Genomic DNA, 21,100 nt, shown 5'->3' with positions numbered 1-21,100 from the left:
CGAAAAATTTTAGTGGCTTAGGACGCCATGTTTTTTGACGTAGCTTCGCTTGGCGCAAACTGTATTGAAAAGTAAGGATAAATAAAAAAATGTAATTCCGCAATTGTATTAAGAATTAAATTGTCTATCAATCCCTGTCCACCCTATATTTTTTAGTCACGTTTATGAGTATTTATGTATAAGAGTAGATCACTGTCTAAGTGGCGCAAGGACATTTTCTGACCAGCTGAGCTACATTTCACATTGTCTAACCATGATTTTGGTGGCTAAATATAAACATTTTCGATCAAACTCTAAATGGATTGTGTAATATGATGTTACAGGAGTGTCATCTGAAGAATTCTGAGAAGGTTAGTGAAAAAATTAATATATTTTTGGCGATGTTGACGTTATCGCCCACTTTGGCTAGAATCAATGCTGGGCTGCTATGTGCTATGTGCTATGCTAATATAACGATTTATTGTGTTTTCGCTGTAAGACACTTAGAAAATCTGAAATATTGTCTGTATTCACAGGATCTGTGTCTTTCGATTAGTGTATGCTGTGTATTTTTACGAAATGTTTGATGATTAGTAAGTAGGTAAACACGTTGCTCATAGTAATTATTCTAGTCCATTTGTGACGGTGGGTGCAATTGTAACCTATGCCATCTACCTGAAATATGCACTTTTTTCTAACAAAACCTATCCCATACCATAAATATGTTATCAGACTGTCATCTGATGAGTTTTTTTCTTGGTTAGGGGCTATAAATATCTTAGTTTAGCCGAATTGGTGATAGCTACTGGTGTTGGTGGACAAATAAAAGATGGTGGATTATGCTAATGTGTTTTTAGGTAATAGATGTACATCTTTACATATTGTGTCTTCCCTGTAAAACATTTTAAAAATCGGACATGTTGACTGGATTCACAAGATCTGTGTCTTTCATTAGCTGTATTGGACTTTAATGTGTGAAAGTTAAATATTTTAAAAAAATATTTTTTTTGAATTTCGCGGCACTGGTTTTTCAGTGGGGGTGGGGGGGGAGTGCCGCTAGCGGCACACTCATCCTAGACAGGTTAAACCTGGAGGTTCAGATAAAAAATCCTAAAGTCTTCAGACTAAGCTGTTTTGGATCTGGGAGTGTATTGTCCACAGGTGAACATGTCATGGAAAGTCATAGAAAATGAGCGTTTAGAAAGACTTCCTAGTGAAGGAAGGAGAAAATTACGTCACGCCCGAACAGGGACTTGAACCCTGGACCCTCAGATTAAAAGTCTGATGCTCTACCGACTGAGCTATCCGGGCTCTGCAAATGCCTATTTTCATACACCTAACCTGCCAGGCAGAGGCACGTGCTGACGAGGGGGCATTGTCAGATGGTATATTTCCCCAGAGAACCAGGTCTCCATTCCAAAATATACAGTCAACGAAATCTGAACTAGGTATCCCCTCCAAAGATGCAATTTGTCCAAGACTTCGTGGCGCAACGGTAGCGCGTCTGACTCCAGATAAGAAGGTTGCGTGTTCAAATCACGTCGTGGTCAGTGTTTTTATGTTTATAATCTCTGCCTTCTTTACTCAATGAATCAGCACTAGTACCAATGTGCCTTTACAGTACTAATCACACACGAAAACAAACAAACTAATGCTACTTTACATGACAATTGTCTCTCACAAAAGCCTGGCGCACTGCAAATTCCTAAATCAGATGATGCTGTGTGATTGATAGACTTAAATCAGTCTTCGAACAGGGAGTTTAACTTCTTATTGCTTGGGGGCAGTATTTCGACGTCTGGATGAGAAGCGTGCCCCAAGTAAACTGCCTGTTACTCAGGCCCGGAAGCTAGGATATGCATATAATGGGCAGATTTGGATAGAACACACTCTAAAGTTTGCAAAACTGTTAAAATTATGTCTGTGAGTATAACAGAACTGATAGGGCAGGCAAAAACCAGAGGAAAATCCATCCAGGAAGTGGGCTTTTTTTGATGTGGGTAGTTTTCAAATGAATGTGACTGCAACCAGATGAAGATCTTCAAAGGTAAGTGATTCATTTTATCGCTATTTCTGACTTTCGTGACTCCTCTACTTGGTTGGAATATGTTTGTATGCTTTTGTAAGTGGGGTGCTGTCCTCAGATAAACGCATGGTATGCTTTCGCAGAAAAGCCTTTTTGAAATCTGACAAAGCGGCTGGATTAACAAGAAGTTCATCTTTAAGCCAATGTATAACACTTGTATTTTTGTGAATTTTTATTATGACTATTTCTGTGTTTTGAATTTGGTGCTCTGCAATTTTACGGGATGTTGTCGAGGTGGGTTGCTAGCAGAACACCTGCGCCGAGAGGTTAACCCTGGAGGTTCAGATTAAAAATCCTAAAGTCTTCAGACTAAGCTGTTTTGGCTCTGGGAGTGTATTGTCCACAGGTGAACATGTCATGGAAAGTCATAGAAAACGAGCGTTTAGAAAGACTTCTTAGTGAAGGAAGGAGAACATTACTTCACGCCCGAACAGGGACTTGAACCCTGGACCCTCAGATTAAAAGTCTGATGCTCTACCGACTGAGCTATCCGGGCTCTGCAAATGCCTATTTTCATACACCTAACCTGCCAGGCAGAGGCACGTGCTGACGAGGGGGCATTGTCAGATGGTATATTTCCCCAGAGAACCAGGTCTCCTTTCCAAAATATACAGTCAACGAAATCTGAACTAGGCATCCCCTCCAAAGATGCAATTTGTCCAAGACTTTGTGGCGCAACGGTAGCGCGTCTGACTCCAGATCAGAAGGTTGCGTGTTCAAATCACATCGTGGTCAGTGTTTTTATGTTTATAATCTCTGCCTTCTTTACTCAATGAATCAGCACTAGTACCGATGTGCCTTTACAGTACTAATCACACACGAAAACAAACAAACCAATGCTACTTTACATGACAATTGTCTCTCACAAAAGCCTGGCACACTGCAAATTCCTAAATCAGATGATGCTGTGTGATTGATAGACTTAAATCAGTCTTCGAACAGGGAGTTTAACTTCTTATTGCTTGGGGGCAGTATTTCGACGTCTGGATGAGAAGCGTGCCCCAAGTAAACTGCCTGTTACTCAGGCCCGGAAGCTAGGATATGCATATAATGGGCAGATTTGGATAGAACATACTCTAAAGTTTCCAAAACTGTTAAAATTATGTCTGTGAGTATAACAGAACTGATAGGGCAGGCAAAAACCTGAGGAAAATCCATCCAGGAAGTGGGCTTTTTTTGATGTGGGTAGTTTTCAAATGAATGTGACTGCAACCAGATGAAGATCTTCAAAGGTAAGTGATTCATTTTATCGCTATTTCTGACTTTTGTGACTCCTCTACTTGGTTGGAATATGTTTGTATGCTTTTGTAAGTGGGGTGCTGTCCTCAGATAAACGCATGGTATGCTTTCGCAGAAAAGCCTTTTTGAAATCTGACAAAGCGGCTGGATTAACAAGAAGTTCATCTTTAAGCCAATGTATAACACTTGTATTTTTGTGAATTTTTATTATGACTATTTCTGTGTTTTGAATTTGGTGCTCTGCAATTTCACGGGATGTTGTCGAGGTGGGTTGCTAGTAGAACACCTGCGCCGAGAGGTTAAACCTGGAGGTTCAGATAAAAAATCCTAAAGTCTTCAGACTAAGCTGTTTTGGCTCTGGGAGTGTATTGTCCACAGGTGAACATGTCATGGAAAGTCATAGAAAATAAGCGTTTACAAAGACTTCCTAGTGATGGAACGAGAACATTACATCACGCCCGAACAGGGACTTGAACCCTGGACCCTCAGATTAAAAGTCTGATGCTCTACCGACTGAGCTATCCGGGCTCTGTAAATGCCTATTTTCATACACCTAACCTGCCAGGCAGAGGCACGTGCTGACGAGGGGGCATTGTCAGATGGTATATTTCCCCAGAGAACCTGGTCTCCATTCCAAATTATACAGTCAACGAAATCTGAACTAGGCATCCCCTCCAAAGATGCAATTTGTCCAAGACTTCGTGGCGCAACGGTAGCGCGTCTGACTCCAGATCAGAAGGTTGCGTGTTCAAATCACGTCGTGGTCAGTGTTTTTATGTTTATAATCTCTGCCTTCTTTACTCAATGAATCAGCACTAGTACCAATGTGCCTTTACAGTACTAATCTCAAACGAAAACAAACAAACCTATGCTACTTTACATGACAATTGTTTCTCACAAAAGCCTGGCACACTGCAAATTCCTAAATCAGATGATGCTGTGTGATTGATAGACTTAAATCAGTCTTCGAACAGGGAGTTTAACTTCTTATTGCTTGGGGGCAGTATTTCGACGTCTGGATGAGAAGCGTGCCCCAAGTAAACTGCCTGTTACTCAAGCCCGGAAGCTAGGATATGCATATAATGGGCAGATTTGGATAGAACACACTCTAAAGTTTCCAAAACTGTTAAAATTATGTCTGTGTGAGTATAACAGAACTGATAGGGCAGGCAAAAACCTGAGGAAAATCCATCCAGGAAGTGGGATTTTTTTGATGTGGGTAGTTTTCAAATGAATGTGACTGCAACCAGATGAAGATCTTCAAAGGTAAGTGATTCATTTTATCGCTATTTCTGACTTTTGTGACTCCTCTACTTGGTTGGAATATGTTTGTATGCTTTTGTAAGTGGGGTGCTGTCCTCAGATAAACGCATGGTATGCTTTCGCAGAAAAGCCTTTTTGAAATCTGACAAAGCGGCTGGATTAACAAGAAGTTCATCTTTAAGCCAATGTATAACACCTGTATTTTTGTGAATTTTTATTATGACTATTTCTGTGTTTTGAATTTGGTGCTCTGCAATTTCACCGGATGTTGTCGAGGTGGGTTGCTAGCAGAACACCTGCGCCGAGAGGTTAGCCCTGGAGGTTCAGATTAAAAATCCTAGTCTTCAGACTAAGCTGTTTTGGCTCTGGGAGTGTATTGTCCACAGGTGAACATGTCATGGAAAGTCATACAAAATGAGCGTTTAGAAAGACTTCCTAGTGAAGGAAGGAGAACATTACTTCACGCCCGAACAGGGACTTGAACCCTGGACCCTCAGATTAAAAGTCTGATGCTCTACCGACTGAGCTATCCGGTCTCTGCAAATGCCTATTTTCATACACCTAACCTGCCGGGCAGAGGCACGTGCTGACGAGGGGGCGTTGTCAGATGGTATATTTCCCCAGAGAACCAGGTCTCCATTCCAAATTATACAGTCAACGAAATCTGAACTAGGCATCCCCTCCAAAGATGCAATTTGTACAAGACTACGTGGCGCAATGGTAGCGCGTCTGACTCCAGATCAGAAGGTTGCGTGTACAAATCACGTGGTGGTCAGTGCTATTTTATGTGTGTAATCTCTGCCTTCTTTACTCATTGAATCAGCACTAGTACCAATGTGCCTTTACAGTACTAATCTCACACGAAAACAAACAAACCAATGCTACTTTACATGACAATTGTCTCTCACAAAAGCCTGGCACACTGCAAATTCCTAAATCAGATGATGCTGTGTGATTGATAGACTTAAATCAGTCTTCGAACAGGGAGTTTAACTTCTTATTGCTTGGGGGCAGTATTTCGACGTCTGGATGAGAAGCGTGCCCCAAGTAAACTGCCTGTTACTCAGGCCCGGAAGCTAGGATATGCATATAATGGGCAGATTTGGATAGAACACACTCTAAAGTTTCCAAAATTGTTAAAATTATGTCTGTGAGTATAACAGAACTGATAGGGCAGGCAAAAACCTGAGGAAAATCCATCCAGGAAGTGGGATTTTTTTGATGTGGGTAGTTTTTAAATGAATGTGACTGCAACCAGATGAAGATCTTCAAAGGTAAGTGATTCGTTTTATCGCTATTTCTGACTTTTGTGACTCCTCTACTTGGTTGGAATATGTTTGTATGCTTTTGTAAGTGGGGTGCTGTCCTCAGATAAACGCATGGTATGCTTTCGCAGAAAAGCCTTTTTGAAATCTGACAAAGCGGCTGGATTAACAAGAAGTTCATCTTTAAGCCAATTTATAACACTTGTATTTTTGTGAATTTTTATTATGACTATTTCTGTGTTTTGAATTTGGTGCTCTGCAATTTCACGGGATGTTGTCGAGGTGGGTTGCTAGTAGAACACCTGCGCCGAGAGGTTAAACCTGGAGGTTCAGATAAAAAATCCTAAAGTCTTCAGACTAAGCTGTTTTGGCTCTGGGAGTGTATTGTCCACAGGTGAACATGTCATAGAAAGTCATAGAAAATGAGCTTTTAGAAAGACTTCCTAGTGAAGGAAGGAGAACATTACATCACACCCAAACACGGACTTGAACCCTGGACCCTCAGATTAAAAGTCTGATGCTCTACCGACTGAGCTATCCGGGCTCTGCAAATGCCTATTTTCATACACCTAACCTGCCAGGCAGAGGCACGTGCTGACGAGGGGGCATTGTCAGATGGTATATTTCCCCAGAGAACCTGGTCTCCATTCCAAATTATACAGTCAACGAAATCTGAACTAGGCATCCCCTCCAAAGATGCAATTTGTCCAAGACTTCGTGGCGCAACGGTAGCGCGTCTGACTCCAGATCAGAAGGTTGCGTGTTCAAATCACGTCGTGGTCAGTCTTTTTATGTTTATAATCTCTGCCTACTTTACTCAATGAATCAGCACTAGTACCAATGTGCCTTTACAGTACTAATCTCAAACGAAAACAAACAAACCTATGCTACTTTACATGACAATTGTCTCTCACAAAAGCCTGGCACACTGCAAATTCCTAAATCAGATGATGCTGTGTGATTGATAGACTTAAATCAGTCTTCGAACAGGGAGTTTAACTTCTTATTGCTTGGGGGCAGTATTTCGACGTCTGGATGAGAAGCGTGCCCCAAGTAAACTGCCTGTTACTCAGGCCCGGAAGCTAGTATATGCATATAATGGGCGGATTTGGATAGAACACACTCTAAAGTTTCCAAAACTGTTAAAATTATGTCTGTGAGTATAACAGAACTGATAGGGCAGGCAAAAACCTGAGGAAAATCCATCCAGGAAGTGGGCTTTTTTTGATGTGGGTAGTTTTCAAATGAATGTGACTGCAACCAGATGAAGATCTTCAAAGGTAAGTGATTCATTTTATCGCTATTTCTGACTTTCGTGACTCCTCTACTTGGTTGGAATATGTTTGTATGCTTTTGTAAGTGGGGTGCTGTCCTCAGATAAACGCATGGTATGCTTTCGCAGAAAAGCCTTTTTGAAATCTGACAAAGCGGCTGGATTAACAAGAAGTTCATCTTTAAGCCAATGTATAACACTTGTATTTTTGTGAATTTTTATTATGACTATTTCTGTGTTTTGAATTTGGTGCTCTGCAATTTCACGGGATGTTGTCGAGGTGGGTTGCTAGTAGAACACCTGCGCCGAGAGGTTAAACCTGGAGGTTCAGATTAAAAATCCTAAAGTCTTCAGACTAAGCTGTTTTGGCTCTGGGAGTGTATTGTCCACAGGTGAACATGTCATGGAAAGTCATAGAAAATGAGTGTTTAGAAAGACTTCCTAGTGAAGGAAGGAGAACATTACTTCACGCCCGAACAGGGACTTGAACCCTGGACCCTCAGATTAAAAGTCTGATTATCTACCGACTGAGCTATCCGGGCTCTGCAAATGCCTATTTTCATACACCTAACCTGCCGGGCAGAGGCACGTGCTGACGAGGGGGCGTTGTCAGATGGTATATTTCCCCAGAGAACCAGGTCTCCATTCCAAATTATACAGTCAACGAAATCTGAACTAGGCATCCCCTCCAAACATGCAATTTGTACAAGACTACGTGGCGCAATGGTAGCGCGTCTGACTCCAGATCAGAAGGTTGCGTGTTCAAATCACGTCGTGGTCAGTGTTTTTTTATGTGTGTAATCTCTGCCTTCTTTACTCATTGAATCAGCACTAGTACCAATGTGCTTTTACAGTACTAATCTCACACGAAAAAAAACAAACCAATGCTACTTTACATGACAATTGTCTCTCACAAAAGCCTGGCACACTGCAAATTCCTAAATCAGATGATGCTGTGTGATTGATAGACTTAAATCAGTCTTCGAACAGGGAGTTTAACTTCTTATTGCTTGGGGGCAGTATTTCGACGTCTGGATGAGAAGCGTGCCCCAAGTAAACTGCCTGTTACTCAGGCCCGGAAGCTAGGATATGCATATAATGGGCAGATTTGGATAGAACACACTCTAAAGTTTCCAAAACTGTTAAAATTATGTCTGTGAGTATAACAGAACTGATAGGGCAGGCAAAAACCTGAGGAAAATCCATCCAGGAAGTGGGATTTTTTTGATGTGGGTAGTTTTCAAATGAATGTGACTGCAACCAGATGAAGATCTTCAAAGGTAAGTGATTCGTTTTATCGCTATTTCTGACTTTTGTGACTCCTCTACTTGGTTGGAATATGTTTGTATGCTTTTGTAAGTGGGGTGCTGTCCTCAGATAAACGCATGGTAAACACTTTGGATGTACAGAGCTGCGGGCAGGTTAGTGAAGCATAATAGCACACACACACACACACACACACACACACACACACACACACACACACACACACACACACACACAGAAAATAATGGGGCTCTGAGTAACACATCTCAGATCCCTCAGGGTCATATTGTTACTGAATTTGAAATATGGCCACAGACGAGGAAACAGGCCGTTTCTTTGGGATTGATGTTCCATTCACGCAACATGCTTTCAAGTCCTACAGCAGCATTGTCCTCGAACCTTCACAACACTGCCAAGAGCTTAAGCACAGGATGGTGATGTAATCGCCTACACAATGAATCTAAGTGGGCATCGCCATTAGGCGAGAGCGACCTCACGAATCCCTCACTTCCTTCTCGAAAACCACGTAGGACGTGGAAAACGAGGAAGAGGAACAAGACCCTGGATTGCTCGTTGGCTGACCGAGTCTCAGGCTTTCAAGGGCTTTGTTCCGTGCTTTTTTAAACTGGCGACAGAAGATCCATTTCTGGATACAGAGTTTGTCTGGCTACAGAAAATCCGTTTCTGGCTAGAGACTTTGTCTGGCTGCAGAAGATCCATTACAGCACCGTCAACACTCTCTGAGCCCCCCGTCCTCCTCGACGAGGAAGTGATATCATGGCGTGTCAATGTCAGAGTGTGTCACGTCTAAGACCGAATGCACACCACACACACACACACCTCCTGTAAGAGGATAAGAACACACACCAAAGACTAGCCCATCAAAGGAAGGGATGTGAGAGATTCTTTCCGGAGATGAAAGCGAGGGATATTCTCTCATTTCAGAGAGGGATCGAGCTCAGCTCTTCTCCCTCCATCGCCACGAGAAGCCTTGAAGTAACACTAACACATTTTTTTTTTTAAAGATGGAGAAAGGAAAAAAATGTGATTTTACGTCCCACTCGGTGCTATTTGGTCTGTCACTTCCAATTTTCTACCACAGCTTTCCTCTTAGCTGGCTTCACTCACTCTGCCCCCCCCCCATCTCCCTCCCTATCCAAGTCTGTATTTGTTGAGGTAATTACAAAGTGACAGCTTCAAATCCTCCGCCACACACTCTTCATTATAGCCACCTCCGCTTCAGAGGCCCCGCTGATGACTGGTTTTGATGGGCTTTTGCTACTGTGACACTGTCGAGCATGGGAGGGTGGATGCTCTTTTTGGTGTTTGTATGTGCATCGGTTTGTAGCTGGGGTAAGCTTCTGAAGGACAGAAAGGCAAAAAAATGCATTTCGACAGCAGATTTGGGGAGGGGGGGACTCCATCTTCTCTATTTTCCATCCCCCTTTTCTCCCCCTCTCTTCCTCTCTGAAGATGTAAGAGAGGGTGTACCCCCCCCCCCCCCCCCCTCATCCCCATGTCTTAAGAAGCTGGGACTCCCTGCAGGTCGGCCTATTTGATGACCCCCAGAAGCATTTACTGGTGGGGTGAAACCTGGAACCTGGCCAAGGGTCTCGCTGAATCAATTATGTTTCTTTTGAAGTGAGAAACTCTGAAGTCGAAGGGTGTAGAAGACATACTATCTTAACAGTCTGACCATGACCTAGACTCCGGCCATATCAGCCATTTTTCATCTTTAAGCCGAGCTAGCACAAACCTCTTTTCTCCCTTAATACAAGGTCATCGTCATACAGGGTCTTCGTCACACATGCATGTTTATGTGCCACATAAACATGCACGTGTGCACACACACACACACACACACACACACACACACACACACACACACACACACACGTGTGCAAGCAAGCAAGCAAGCACACACACACACACACACACACACACACACACACACACACACACACACACACACACACACACACACACACACACACACACACACACACACACACACACACACACACACACACAAAGCAGACACACACACACACACACAACCGACACTGAGCCCCTCTGCCAACAACAAGCTATAAAGCCCACATCTGTCCCACTTCTCACCACCACTTTTTAGGACATGCCAGTATCTCAGACCGTATCTTACTGTAACCTATCTTTGGATGTCGGATGTAATCCATCAACAAAGTGAATGTAGTGTACCTTCATCTGTGTTTTTACTACATACCAGTATAGAAATATATCCAGATGCTGACTGTGAAGAAATACAGTACACTACTCTAAATAAACGCACGCACGCACACACACACACACACACAAACACTTTTGTTTTACTATCCTTGTGGGGACCAAAACATGTATTCCCTTCCAAAATTGTATTTTCCCTAACCCCGAACCCTAACCCTAACCTTAACCTAATCCCAAACCCCTAACTCCTAAACCGAAAATTAAACCGAACCCTAACTCCTATCTCTAAATCTTACTCTTAATTCTGACCATAATTGTAACTCTAAACCTAACCCCTAAGCCTAAAATAACCTTTTTCCTATTGGAAAAATGTCCACACTTGTCCGTATTTTCCTTGTTTTACTATCCTTGTGAGGACTTATTTTCCCCACAAGGATAGTAAAACCAAACCAACCCAACCCCCCCCCCCCCCCCCCCCCCCCCCCCAACCCCCCACACACACAGTCTACAGAACTGCACGTTCCCTATCACAGATGTAACTAGGAAGACTAGCTTCAGATGAGTTTGGACGAGACCAAATAGAAAAAGGGGGAGAAATCAGAAAATTGCTGATAGCTAGCCATGCACCCTTTAAGCTGTGACATAAACCCCCGTTGTTTCTGAGAATGGTTGGAGCCAGAGGAGATAGGCCTGGGTATTAGGAGAAATGCAAGGCTGTTGTTCTGTCTGAGGTTGACTTTCTCCACACCGATATGCCTGAAAGATGATTTGATGATTTGTCTGTTTCGCTGCCAGGTTATCCCCCTTCTTTCTCCTTCGCCACCTCCTCCCCCTTTTTCTCTCTCCTCGCCCTGGTAACTTATTAATTTCTGTCAGCTGTTTTTCTGTCACTTAGAGATACACCAAATCACATTATGTTTGTCATGGATTATGTAGAGGCAATACATATCAGAGAAGAGAAGAAAAAGATCAAAGATGTTTCACAATCACCTACTAGTGGTGAAGGAGGGTGTGTGTGTGTGTGTGTGTGTGTGTGTGGTGTTTTGAGCGATCAGTTTTCAAGTTTCAAGTTTTAATGTCTTTCTTTTAATGCCTTTCTTGCATAACAATGTATTACTAGGAAACAAATATGAAATACCCAATGACGTAAGGAAGTAATGAAGTAAGGAAGAATACTATATACGTGAAGCAAAGTTTGGTCGGAGCTTGCAAAACGGAGGCCATCCAGTACGGTGCCATCTTACAGTAAGTCTGATTTATTTAGGAATTCACAGGTTGTGGTCAGTGCGAGGACCACCTTTGCCATTGCCTAACCTTTGAACTTGAGCCAGGGGGTGCCATGAGACCCTCGAAATCTAGTTTGGGACACACAATCATGGTGTGGGAAAAGGAGATGATTGACACAAGCCAGGTCAAACTTAAATAAGACTCGAGAAAAGCTTCCCTGATGTCTTTAGTGGACATAGAGTGTGTGTGTGTGAGAGAGAGAGAGAGAGAGAGAGAGAGAGAGAGAGAGAGAGAGAGAGAGAGAGAGAGAGAGAGAGAGAGAGAGAGAGAGAGAGAGAGAGAGAGAGGGAGAGGGAGAGGGAGAGGGAGAGGGAGAGGGAGAGAGAAAATACATATACACAGACATTATGGATTTAGCTGTTTCACTCTAACCAAGGTCGTTTCTCAGTATATTCTGTATGGTGTAGGTCCTGCCTGTCAAGCCCTACCCTCTCCTTTCTTTCCCTCCTCCCCCTATTCAGACAACCTTGGATACACACACACCTCAATCTGCTCACACTTAGCCTCTGTCTCTGTCTCTGTCTCTGTCTCTGTCTCTGTCTCTGTCTCTGTCTCTGTCTCTGTCTCTGTCTCTGTCTCTGTCTCTGTCTCTGTCTCTCTCTCTCTCTCTCTCTCTCTCTCTCTCTCCTATCTTCCTCCCTTTGTCATCCCTGTTGTTCTTTCCATCCCTTTGAAACGTATAAATATCCTGGACCGATTGTGTTCTGTTCTGTGCATTCTGTTACCATGGTAATTGCCATGCAGAGCATAGGGAGTGTGTGTGTTTGTGTTCATGTGTGTGTATGCATGTGTGTATGGGTGTGTGCATGTGCTCGTGTGTGTGTGTGTGTGTTCATGTGCCAGTGCTGTCAGCCAAGCACAGAGGGTGTCCAAATCTGTTTAAAAAAGATCAACTATAAAATTTGAATACCCCTCCCTACCTCCATCCCTCCCTCCCTCTTTCCTTCTCTCTGCAGTGGCTACACCAGCTCACTCCTTCAAACAAACCGTCCCCCCCTTTCCCTTTCTCTCTCTCTCTGCAGCAGCAGTTGAGAAGGATGGAAGAAACTCACAGGTCTAGTGGGAGTAGAACGTGATGATAGTGAGGAAAGGAGCGAGAGGCTGGGGCTCATCTGGCTTACAGATTGCAGCAACAGCAAAGTCTCAGTAATCATGGCATCTCGGTGTCAGCTTACATTACCCTCCGCTCTGACCATAAACCACAAGTGCAACTGGTTTTAATGGAACACCCTGACTGGGATGTGAGGGGAGTGTGGGGTGTGTGTGTGTGTGTGTGTGTGTGTGTGTGTGTGTGTGTGTGTGTGTGTGTGTGTGTGTGTGTGTGTGTGTGTGTGTGTGTGTGTGTGTGTGTGTGTGTGTGTGTGTGTGTGTGTGGGGGGGGGGGGGGGGGGGGTGGCAGGGGGCAGGGGGCAGGGTCGTTCCTGTTGATTGAGAGAGCAAGAAAGCTTTTTATCTCGTTTATCCAGAGGTGGTCCACAATCATCCAACCTGAGAATCAACCAACCAAGAGAAGATGAATGGGAAGGAGAAGTAGTGTGTGGTTCGTGCTCATCTTAAAAGCTCCACACGTTCACCTCAATGAGCCTGACAGTGTTGTGGCACAAGTGCTTATTGAGGCATGGCGAAGACCAAATCAAGACCTTTTCATTGGTGTGTGGGTTCCATCTCAGTCATCCATAACATACAGTTGTGCTGTGGTCAAAATGAGTGCACTATAAAGGGAACGTCCATTTGGGACGCATCTGTTTTGGTACTATGTGAACTGAACTATTCTAGCTGTTCTTATTATTTCATCTGTCTGGTGCGATATAGTTTTGACTGGGTGACTGGTGTGTGTGTGTGTGTGTGTGTGTGTGTGTGTGTGTGTGTGTGTGTGTGTGTGTGTGTGTGTGTGTGTGTGTGTGTGTGTGTGTGTGTGTGTGTGTGTGTGCGTGTGTGTGTGTGTGTGTGTGTGTGCGTGTGCGTGTGTGTGTGTGTGAGAGAGAGAGTGAGAGACAGACAGACAGACAGACAGACAGACAGACAGACAGACAGACAGACAGAGAGAGAAAACCTCAAATGGCGCCGACAGAGATGGTCGCCTCGCTTCGAGTCCTTAGGAAACTATGCAGTATTTTTTTTTTTTTATGTATTATTTCTTACATTGTTACCCAGGAAATGTTAAGTCTTATTACATACAGCCGGGAAGAACTATGGAATATAAGAGCGACGTCAACTTACCAACATTACGACCAGGAATACGACTTTCCCGAAGTGGATTCTCTGTTTGGACCACCACCCAGGACAATGGATCTAATACCAGAAGCCGACGCAGAACAACGGTGCAGACAGAGATGCCTCCTGGTCAGGCTCCGTAGACGTGCACATCACTCACCGCTCCTGAGTATACTACTAGCCAATGTCCAGTCTCTTGACAACAAGGCAGGCAGAATTCAAGCAAGGGTTGCCTTCCAGAAAGACACCAGAGATTGTAACATTCTCCGTTTCACGGAAACGTGGCTCTCTCGGGATATGTTGTTGGAATCGGTTCAGCCACCTAGCTTCTCCATGCATCGCGCCAACAGAGATAAACACCTCTCTGTGTATGCCTCATGATTAACGACTCATGGTGTAATCATAACAACATACAGGAACTCAAGTCCTTCTGCTCACCCAACCTAGAATTCCTTACAGTCAAATGCCGACCATATTACCTCCCAAGAGAATTCTCGTCGGTTATCATCACAGCTGTGTACATTCCCCCTCAAGCAGACACCACAACGGCCCTCAAGGAACTTCACTGGACTCTATGTAAACTGGAAACCATATGTCCTGAGGCTGCATTTATTGTGGCTGGGGATTTTGACAAAGCAAATTTGAGAACAAGGCTACCGAAATTCTATCAGCATATTGATTGCAGTACTCACGGGGGTAATACACTCGATCACTGCTACTCTAACTTCCGCAATGCATACAAAGCCCAGCACCTCTTGTCCGGTTCATAACCCTCCCAGTCAACTAGGTACTGGAAACCCCTGCCCCGTGGTCGAACACTCGGGAGGCATCTCACTGTGTATGCCGGATGGCCATCGATGACACTGGGAGGCGGGTTGGGCCTGGAAACAGAAGACAAAGGGCTGTGAGACACAGGCTTGATCCTAGACACATGGAAAGTAGGGTGAATACGGAGGGTACAAAAAAGACAAAAGACAAACAGCAGTGGGGCTAATGACTCTAGAGATGGGGAACGGACCGATGAAACGGGAGGAAAGTTTACGGGACTCCACTCGAAGCGGCAGGTCCCGGCTGGAGAGCCATACGCTCTGCCCGATCCAACAGCATGGAGCTGGGGTCCAGTGGCAATCCACTTGTCGTCTATACCTGGAAGTGGTCTTCAACAGAAGGGCTCTCTTCCAGGTATGGCGACAGATGAACATCTGGGCAGAGGGATAGCTGACCTCCTCCTCTTGCTCGGGGAAGAGCGGAGGCTGATATCCCAAGGAACACTCGAAGGGCAAGAAACCCGTGGCAGAGCAAGGAAGGGTGTTGCGAGTATACTCAACCCACACCAGTTGCTGACTCTAGATGGTAGGGTTGGCGGAGACTAGGCAGCGAAGAGTCGTCTCTAAGTCCTGGTTGGCTCGCTCTGACTGGCCGTTGGACTGGGGGTCGAATCCGGAGGACAGGCTGGCCGGCGACCCAATGAACGTGCAGAATGCCTTCCAGAACTGGGACGAGAACTGCGGAGACCATGTCCACCGGGAGAGGAATGAAGTTGGCAGCTTTGGAAAACCGGTCGACCACTGTCAGGATGGCAGTGTTGTCCTCAGACGGAGGGAGATCCGTTATGAAATCCAGGGATATATGGGACCAGGGACGGTGAGGGACAGGCAGTGGTTGGGGAAGACCAGCCGTAGCTTACCGAAGAGTCTTGTTCTGTGCGCAGACCGTGCATGCGGTGACAAACACGGCAACATCCGGAACCATAGTAGGCCACCAAAAGCGTTGTCGCACGAAGGCCAGGGTCCGACGAGAGCCTGGCCTTGGGAGAAGCAGAAGAAGACGAGGATGTCATCAATGTAGATGAAGACGAACCGGTTCAGCATGTTGTGGAGAACATCATTCACCAGAGCCTGGAACACGGCAGGGGCATTGGTGAGGCCAAAGGGCATGAGCAGATATTCGTAGTGGCCACTGGTCGTGTTGAAGGCTCGTATCCGCACCAGGTGGTAGGCGTTTCGTAGATCCAGCTTGGAGAAAACAGTGGCCCCCTGGAGCGGCTCAAAGGCTGAGGAAATGAGTGATGGCGGTAATGTCACAGTAATGTCATTGAGTCCCTGGTCAATGCACGGGCGCATGGTCTTGTCCTTTTTCTCCATGAAGAAGAAACCTGCGCCAACGGGAGAGGAAGAGGGACGGATAAATGCTGTAGTTAGGGAGTCTCCAATTTAGGCGGTGCGGCGGAAGGGAAGAGGCCCGGGACTTGCTGAACACCTCCCAGAGGTCCTGGTACTCCGCAGGAATGGCGGAGAGGTCTAGAGCAACTTCCGAGCCTCCAGGAAGACATCCCTGGGCAGGCTGCATCGACTTCAGACAATGATCACACCCATAGACCAGTTGATGAGGGGATTGTGTCACTGGAGCCAGGAGAATCCCAAAACCATGGGAATCTGGGGGGACTTGAATGGTCTCACTGGGATTCCCTGACACATGTAAGTTGATGTGAGTGGTGTTATGGGTGACCCAACCTATAAAGCGCCCGTCCGGGGCTCTAACATCCATGGGAATGGAGAGGGGCTGAGCGGGGATGTTCAGCTCGGAAGCCAGTGTGGTATCCAAAAAGCTCTCACCGGCCCCAGAGTCAACGAGGACCCGGAGAGATTTGGACTGGTTTCCCAACAGCAGAATGACATGAAAAGGGGTGAGGAAGGGAAGCAGAAAGGTTCTCCATATGGCCCACCAGTGTAGTTGCTCCTCCCGATGAGCCTGGTCTTTTACCGTGCAAAAGGACACAAAATTACCAAAAGTCCCGCAACACAGACAGCTCCTTGTGTTGATCCTGTGTTGCCATTCCGCTGGCGACAGCCCAGCTCTGCCTAGTTGCATATGCTCGGGAAATAGTGCCTCGGCCGTCTTCGGTGACTCTCGAGGAAGGTCGGGAAACCTCGGGTGCTCTCGGCAATGGGACCATCGGGGACTTCCAGGATTTCTCAAGGCGAGGTGGAATCCCTGGACGTGCGAGCAAAGTTGAATTTCCTCTCCGACCGTCGTTCCCGCAATCGCCCATCAATGCGGATGGTCAAAGCGATGAGGGAGTCAAGATCCGTGGGTAACTCCCGAGCAAAAAGCTCGTCCTTAACCTCCTCCGAGACATCGTGCAGGAATAGTCGAACAGTGCTTCCTGGTTCCAAGCACTCTCCGCTGCCAAGTGCGGAAATCCACTGCATGGTCGGCCACTCTGCGGGCGTCCTGCCTGAGCTGGATTAGCTTCCGGGCAGCCTCTCTCCCGAAGAACGTAGCATCAAAAACCTTCCTTACCTCTCCCACGAACCCCTCCAGACTCACGCACATGGCCAGCTGTTGTTTCCATACTGCGGTAGCCCAGGTGAGAGTCCTCCCTGACATCAGCATGATGAGGTAGGCTATCTTGGAGCCATCCGAGGGGAAGGAGGAGTGCTGAATTGCGAAAATGAGGGCACACTGAGCTAAAAACGCCCGACAGGTGCTCGGCTCTCCGTTAAAGTGTTTTGGGAGAGGTAAACGGGGCTCCCGGGAAGGTGGAGTGGCTGGTGGTGCAGTGCTGCCAACCGCAGAGTTACTGAGTGGCGGCAGGGTTACCACCGTGGCAGGCTGCCCCCCAGACAACCTGCGGAATTGCTCCAGCAGCATGTCCAACACCCGGTCATGGCACTCAGCCAACGTTTGGACCCCCTCCAAGACCACCTAGACCATGAAGCAATTCCTTGTGCCCACCAATGGAGGCTCCTTGGGAGGAGATGGCATTGTGCAACTGGCCCGGGTCTGCTGGGTCAGTCATGGCCAATTCGTACTGTCAGGTATGAAGGTAAGACCCAGATGCAGACAACATCGAAATAACAATGGTTTAATAATCCAACAGGGGCAGGCAATAGACAGGTCAAAGCAGGCAGGGGTCAGTAAACCAGAGGTGGGGCAATGGAACCGGACGGCAGGCAGGCTCAGGGTCAGGGTAGGCTCAGGCAGGATCAGGGTCAGGGTAGGCAGAGGTCAATAATCCAGAGATGGCGCAAAGATACAGGTCGGCAGGCAGGCTCAGGATCAGGGGCAGGCAGAGTGGTGAGGCAGGCGGGCTCAGAGTCAGGACAGGCAAGGGTCAAAACCAGGAGGGCGAGAAAAAGAAAGACTGGGAAAAGCAGAAGCTGAGACACAAAAACGCTGGTTGACTTGACAAACAAGACGAACTGGCAACAAACAAACAGAGAACACAGGTATAAATACACAGGGGATAATGGGGAATATGGGAGACACCTGGAAAGGGGTGGAGACAATCACAAAGACAGGTGAAACAGATCAGGGTGTGACAACGGGAAGAGGGCCAGCCACGTCACGGACACCGACGTCACACTTCCGGACGGGCTGGGCACCTTCTTTGCCCGCTTTGAGGATAATACAGTGCCACCATCGTGGCCCACTTACAAGGACGTTCTTTGTGTCCGACGTGCGTGGAACGTTTGGGCTTGTTGGCCAGGATTTGGGCTTGTTGGCCCTCGCAGGGCTGCTGGCCCAGACGGCATCCCTAGCCGCGTCCTCAGAGCATGTGCAGACCAGCTGGCGGGTGTGTTTGCAGACGTCTTCGGTCGCTCCCTGTCCCGGTCTGCTGTACCCACGTGCTTCGGGATGGCCACCGTTGTTCCTGTGCCCAAGAAGGCAAAGATAACTGAACTAAATGACTACCCCCCCCTAGCACTCACTTCTGTCATCATGAAGTGCTTTGAGAGACTAGTCAAGGATCATATCACCTCCACCTTACCAGCCACCCTAGACACACTTCAGTTTGCATACCGCCCCAACAGGTCCACAGAAGATGCAATCGCCATCACACTGCACACTGCCCTATCCCATCTGGACCAGAGGAATACCTATGTAAGAAGGCTGTTCATTGACTACAGCTCAGCATTCAACACCACAGTACCATCCAAAGTCATCATCAAGCTGGAGGCCCTGGGTCTCAACCCCGCCCTGTTCAATTGGGTCCTGGACTTTCTGACGGGTCGCCCCCAGGTGGTGAAGGTAGGAAACATCTCCACTCCCCTGACCCTCAACACTGGGGACCCACAAGGGTGCGTGCTCAGCCCCCTTACTGTAGTCCCTGTTCACTCACGACTGAGTGGCCATGCATGCCTCCAACTTAATCATCAAGTTAGTAGACGACACAACAGTAGTGGGCTTGATGAGGGCTTGATGAGGGCACTCGGAGTGTGGTGACAGGAAAACAACCTCTCACTCAATGTCAACAAAACAAAGGAGATGATTGTGGACTTCAGGAAACAGCAGAGGGAGCACCCCCTATCCACATCGAAGGGACAGCAGTGGAGAAAGTGGAACGTTTCTAGCTCCTCGGCGTACACATCACAGATAAACTGGAATGGTCCACCCACACAGACAGCGTGGTGAAGAAAGCGCAACAGCGCCTCTTTAAAAACCTGTTGAGGATGGGGGCGCTGTTGTCACTATTTATGCTAATCGTGTAATTTTTGAAACGGCTTCCCACAAAATTCTTGATCGTACAATATGCATATTATTATTATTATTGGATAGAAAACAGTCTATAGTTTCTATAGGAGTTGAAATTTTGTCTCTAAGTGGAACAGAAGTCATTCTACAGCAATTTCCCTGACATGGAGTCAGATTTCAGAAATTTTGGCCCCTGATCTGGAGTCAGTTAAAAGGCCGCAGTTATTGCTATGAGTATACGGACACTGCTTACGTCTTCCCCTGGATGCCTTTACGTGATGACGATTTGAATGGGGTCGATTGCGCGTTCACAGGCACTACAAATTAAAAAACCCTGTAGCTAGGAACTCTTTTCTTGCTGCATAATGCGCCTTGAGGACATCGACCCGCACTTGTTCCAAGCATTAGTGGAGGGAGTAATATTACTCTGGTCATGTTTCTACTCGTTATGGGAGTTAAAAACATCATAAGGTAGTTAATTTAAAGCGTTTTATAGCAATTTATATCCGTTTAGTGCGATTTTGGGACATTTATTTCTGAAACGCTGTGAATTGCTGGGCACGCTTCCAGTTCATCCCGAACGCAGTTGGCATTTCCACATGGCAAGAGGACAGCTTTCCACCAAAAGACGATTAGACCCAAGAAAGGATCCTTTGCCCAAGATACTGATGGAAGAACAGCTCAAAGTAGGAAATTTTTATTATGATAAATCGTGTTTCTGTCGAAAAATGTTAGTGGCTTAGGACGCCATGTTTTTTGACGTAGCTTCGCTTGGCGCAAACTGTATTGAAAAGTAAGGATAATTAAAAAAATGTAATTCCGCGATTGTATTAAGAATTAAATTGTCTATCAATCCCTGTCCACCCTATATTTTTTAGTCACGTTTATGAGTATTTATGTATAAGAGTAGATCACTGTCTAATATGGCGCACGGACATTTTCTCACCAGCTGGGCTACATTTCACATTGTCTAACCATGATTTTGGTGGCTAAATATAAACATTTTCGATCAAACTCTATATGGATTGTGTAATATGATGTTACAGGAGTGTCATCTGAAGAATTCTGAGAAGGTTAGTGAAAAAATTAATATATTTTGGCGATGTTGACGTTATCGCTCACTTTGGCTAGAATCAATGCTGGGCTGCTATGTGCTATGTGCTATGCTAATATAACGATGTATTGTGTTTTCGCTGTAAGACACTTAGAAAATCTGAAATATTGTCTCTTATTCACAGGATCTGTGTCTTTTGATTAGTGTATGCTGTGTATTTTTACGAAATGTTTGATGATTAGTAAGTAGGTAAACACGTTGCTCTATGTAGTTTTTCTAGTCCATTTGTGACGGTGGGTGCAATTGTAACCTATGCCATCTACCTGAAATATGCACTTTTTTCTAACAAAACCTATCCCATACCATAAATATGTTATCAGACTGTCATCTGATGAGTTTTTTTCTTGGTTAGGGGCTATAAATATCTTAGTTTAGCCGAATTGGTGATAGCTACTGGTGTTGGTGGACAAATAAAAGATGGTGGATTATGCTAA

The 21,100-nt window shown here is 45.8% G+C and overlaps 1 protein-coding gene and 7 non-coding genes across 8 annotated transcripts in view; 3 read left to right on the top strand and 5 right to left on the bottom strand.

Moving 5' to 3' along the window:
- Positions 1-1,217: 1,217 nt before the first annotated feature.
- trnak-uuu (transfer RNA lysine (anticodon UUU)) lies at positions 1,218-1,290 on the bottom strand. Its single transcript has one exon. It is a non-coding gene; the product is annotated as a tRNA-Lys (tRNA).
- A 1,198-nt stretch (positions 1,291-2,488) lies between these two features.
- Positions 2,489-2,561, bottom strand: trnak-uuu (transfer RNA lysine (anticodon UUU)). Its single transcript has one exon. It is a non-coding gene; the product is annotated as a tRNA-Lys (tRNA).
- Positions 2,562-3,759: 1,198 nt separating this feature from the next.
- trnak-uuu (transfer RNA lysine (anticodon UUU)) lies at positions 3,760-3,832 on the bottom strand. Its single transcript has one exon. It is a non-coding gene; the product is annotated as a tRNA-Lys (tRNA).
- Positions 3,833-3,999: 167 nt separating this feature from the next.
- Positions 4,000-4,071, top strand: trnaw-cca (transfer RNA tryptophan (anticodon CCA)). The gene has a single exon. It is a non-coding gene; the product is annotated as a tRNA-Trp (tRNA).
- Positions 4,072-5,030: 959 nt separating this feature from the next.
- trnak-uuu (transfer RNA lysine (anticodon UUU)) lies at positions 5,031-5,103 on the bottom strand. Its single transcript has one exon. It is a non-coding gene; the product is annotated as a tRNA-Lys (tRNA).
- A 1,440-nt stretch (positions 5,104-6,543) lies between these two features.
- trnaw-cca (transfer RNA tryptophan (anticodon CCA)) lies at positions 6,544-6,615 on the top strand. The gene has a single exon. It is a non-coding gene; the product is annotated as a tRNA-Trp (tRNA).
- A 1,199-nt stretch (positions 6,616-7,814) lies between these two features.
- Positions 7,815-7,886, top strand: trnaw-cca (transfer RNA tryptophan (anticodon CCA)). Its single transcript has one exon. It is a non-coding gene; the product is annotated as a tRNA-Trp (tRNA).
- A 5,374-nt stretch (positions 7,887-13,260) lies between these two features.
- LOC129838269 (uncharacterized) overlaps positions 13,261-21,100 on the bottom strand; it is a 28,880-nt gene continuing 21,040 nt past the window's right edge. Inside the window, exons 3-4 of the mRNA XM_055905114.1 lie at positions 18,515-18,731; positions 13,261-14,955 (exon numbers count right to left, since the gene is read on the bottom strand). Coding sequence (XP_055761089.1) covers positions 14,790-14,955; positions 18,515-18,731 — 383 coding nt within the window. The 3' untranslated portion in view covers positions 13,261-14,789. The remainder of the gene's footprint in view (positions 14,956-18,514; positions 18,732-21,100) is intronic.

This window comes from Salvelinus fontinalis, chromosome 3 (genome assembly GCF_029448725.1).
Source record: "Salvelinus fontinalis isolate EN_2023a chromosome 3, ASM2944872v1, whole genome shotgun sequence".
NCBI classification, from domain to species: Eukaryota; Metazoa; Chordata; class Actinopteri; order Salmoniformes; family Salmonidae; genus Salvelinus; species Salvelinus fontinalis.
The sequence above is the reverse complement of the archived record's forward strand: the minus strand, read 5'-3'. Positions and strand labels throughout refer to the sequence as shown.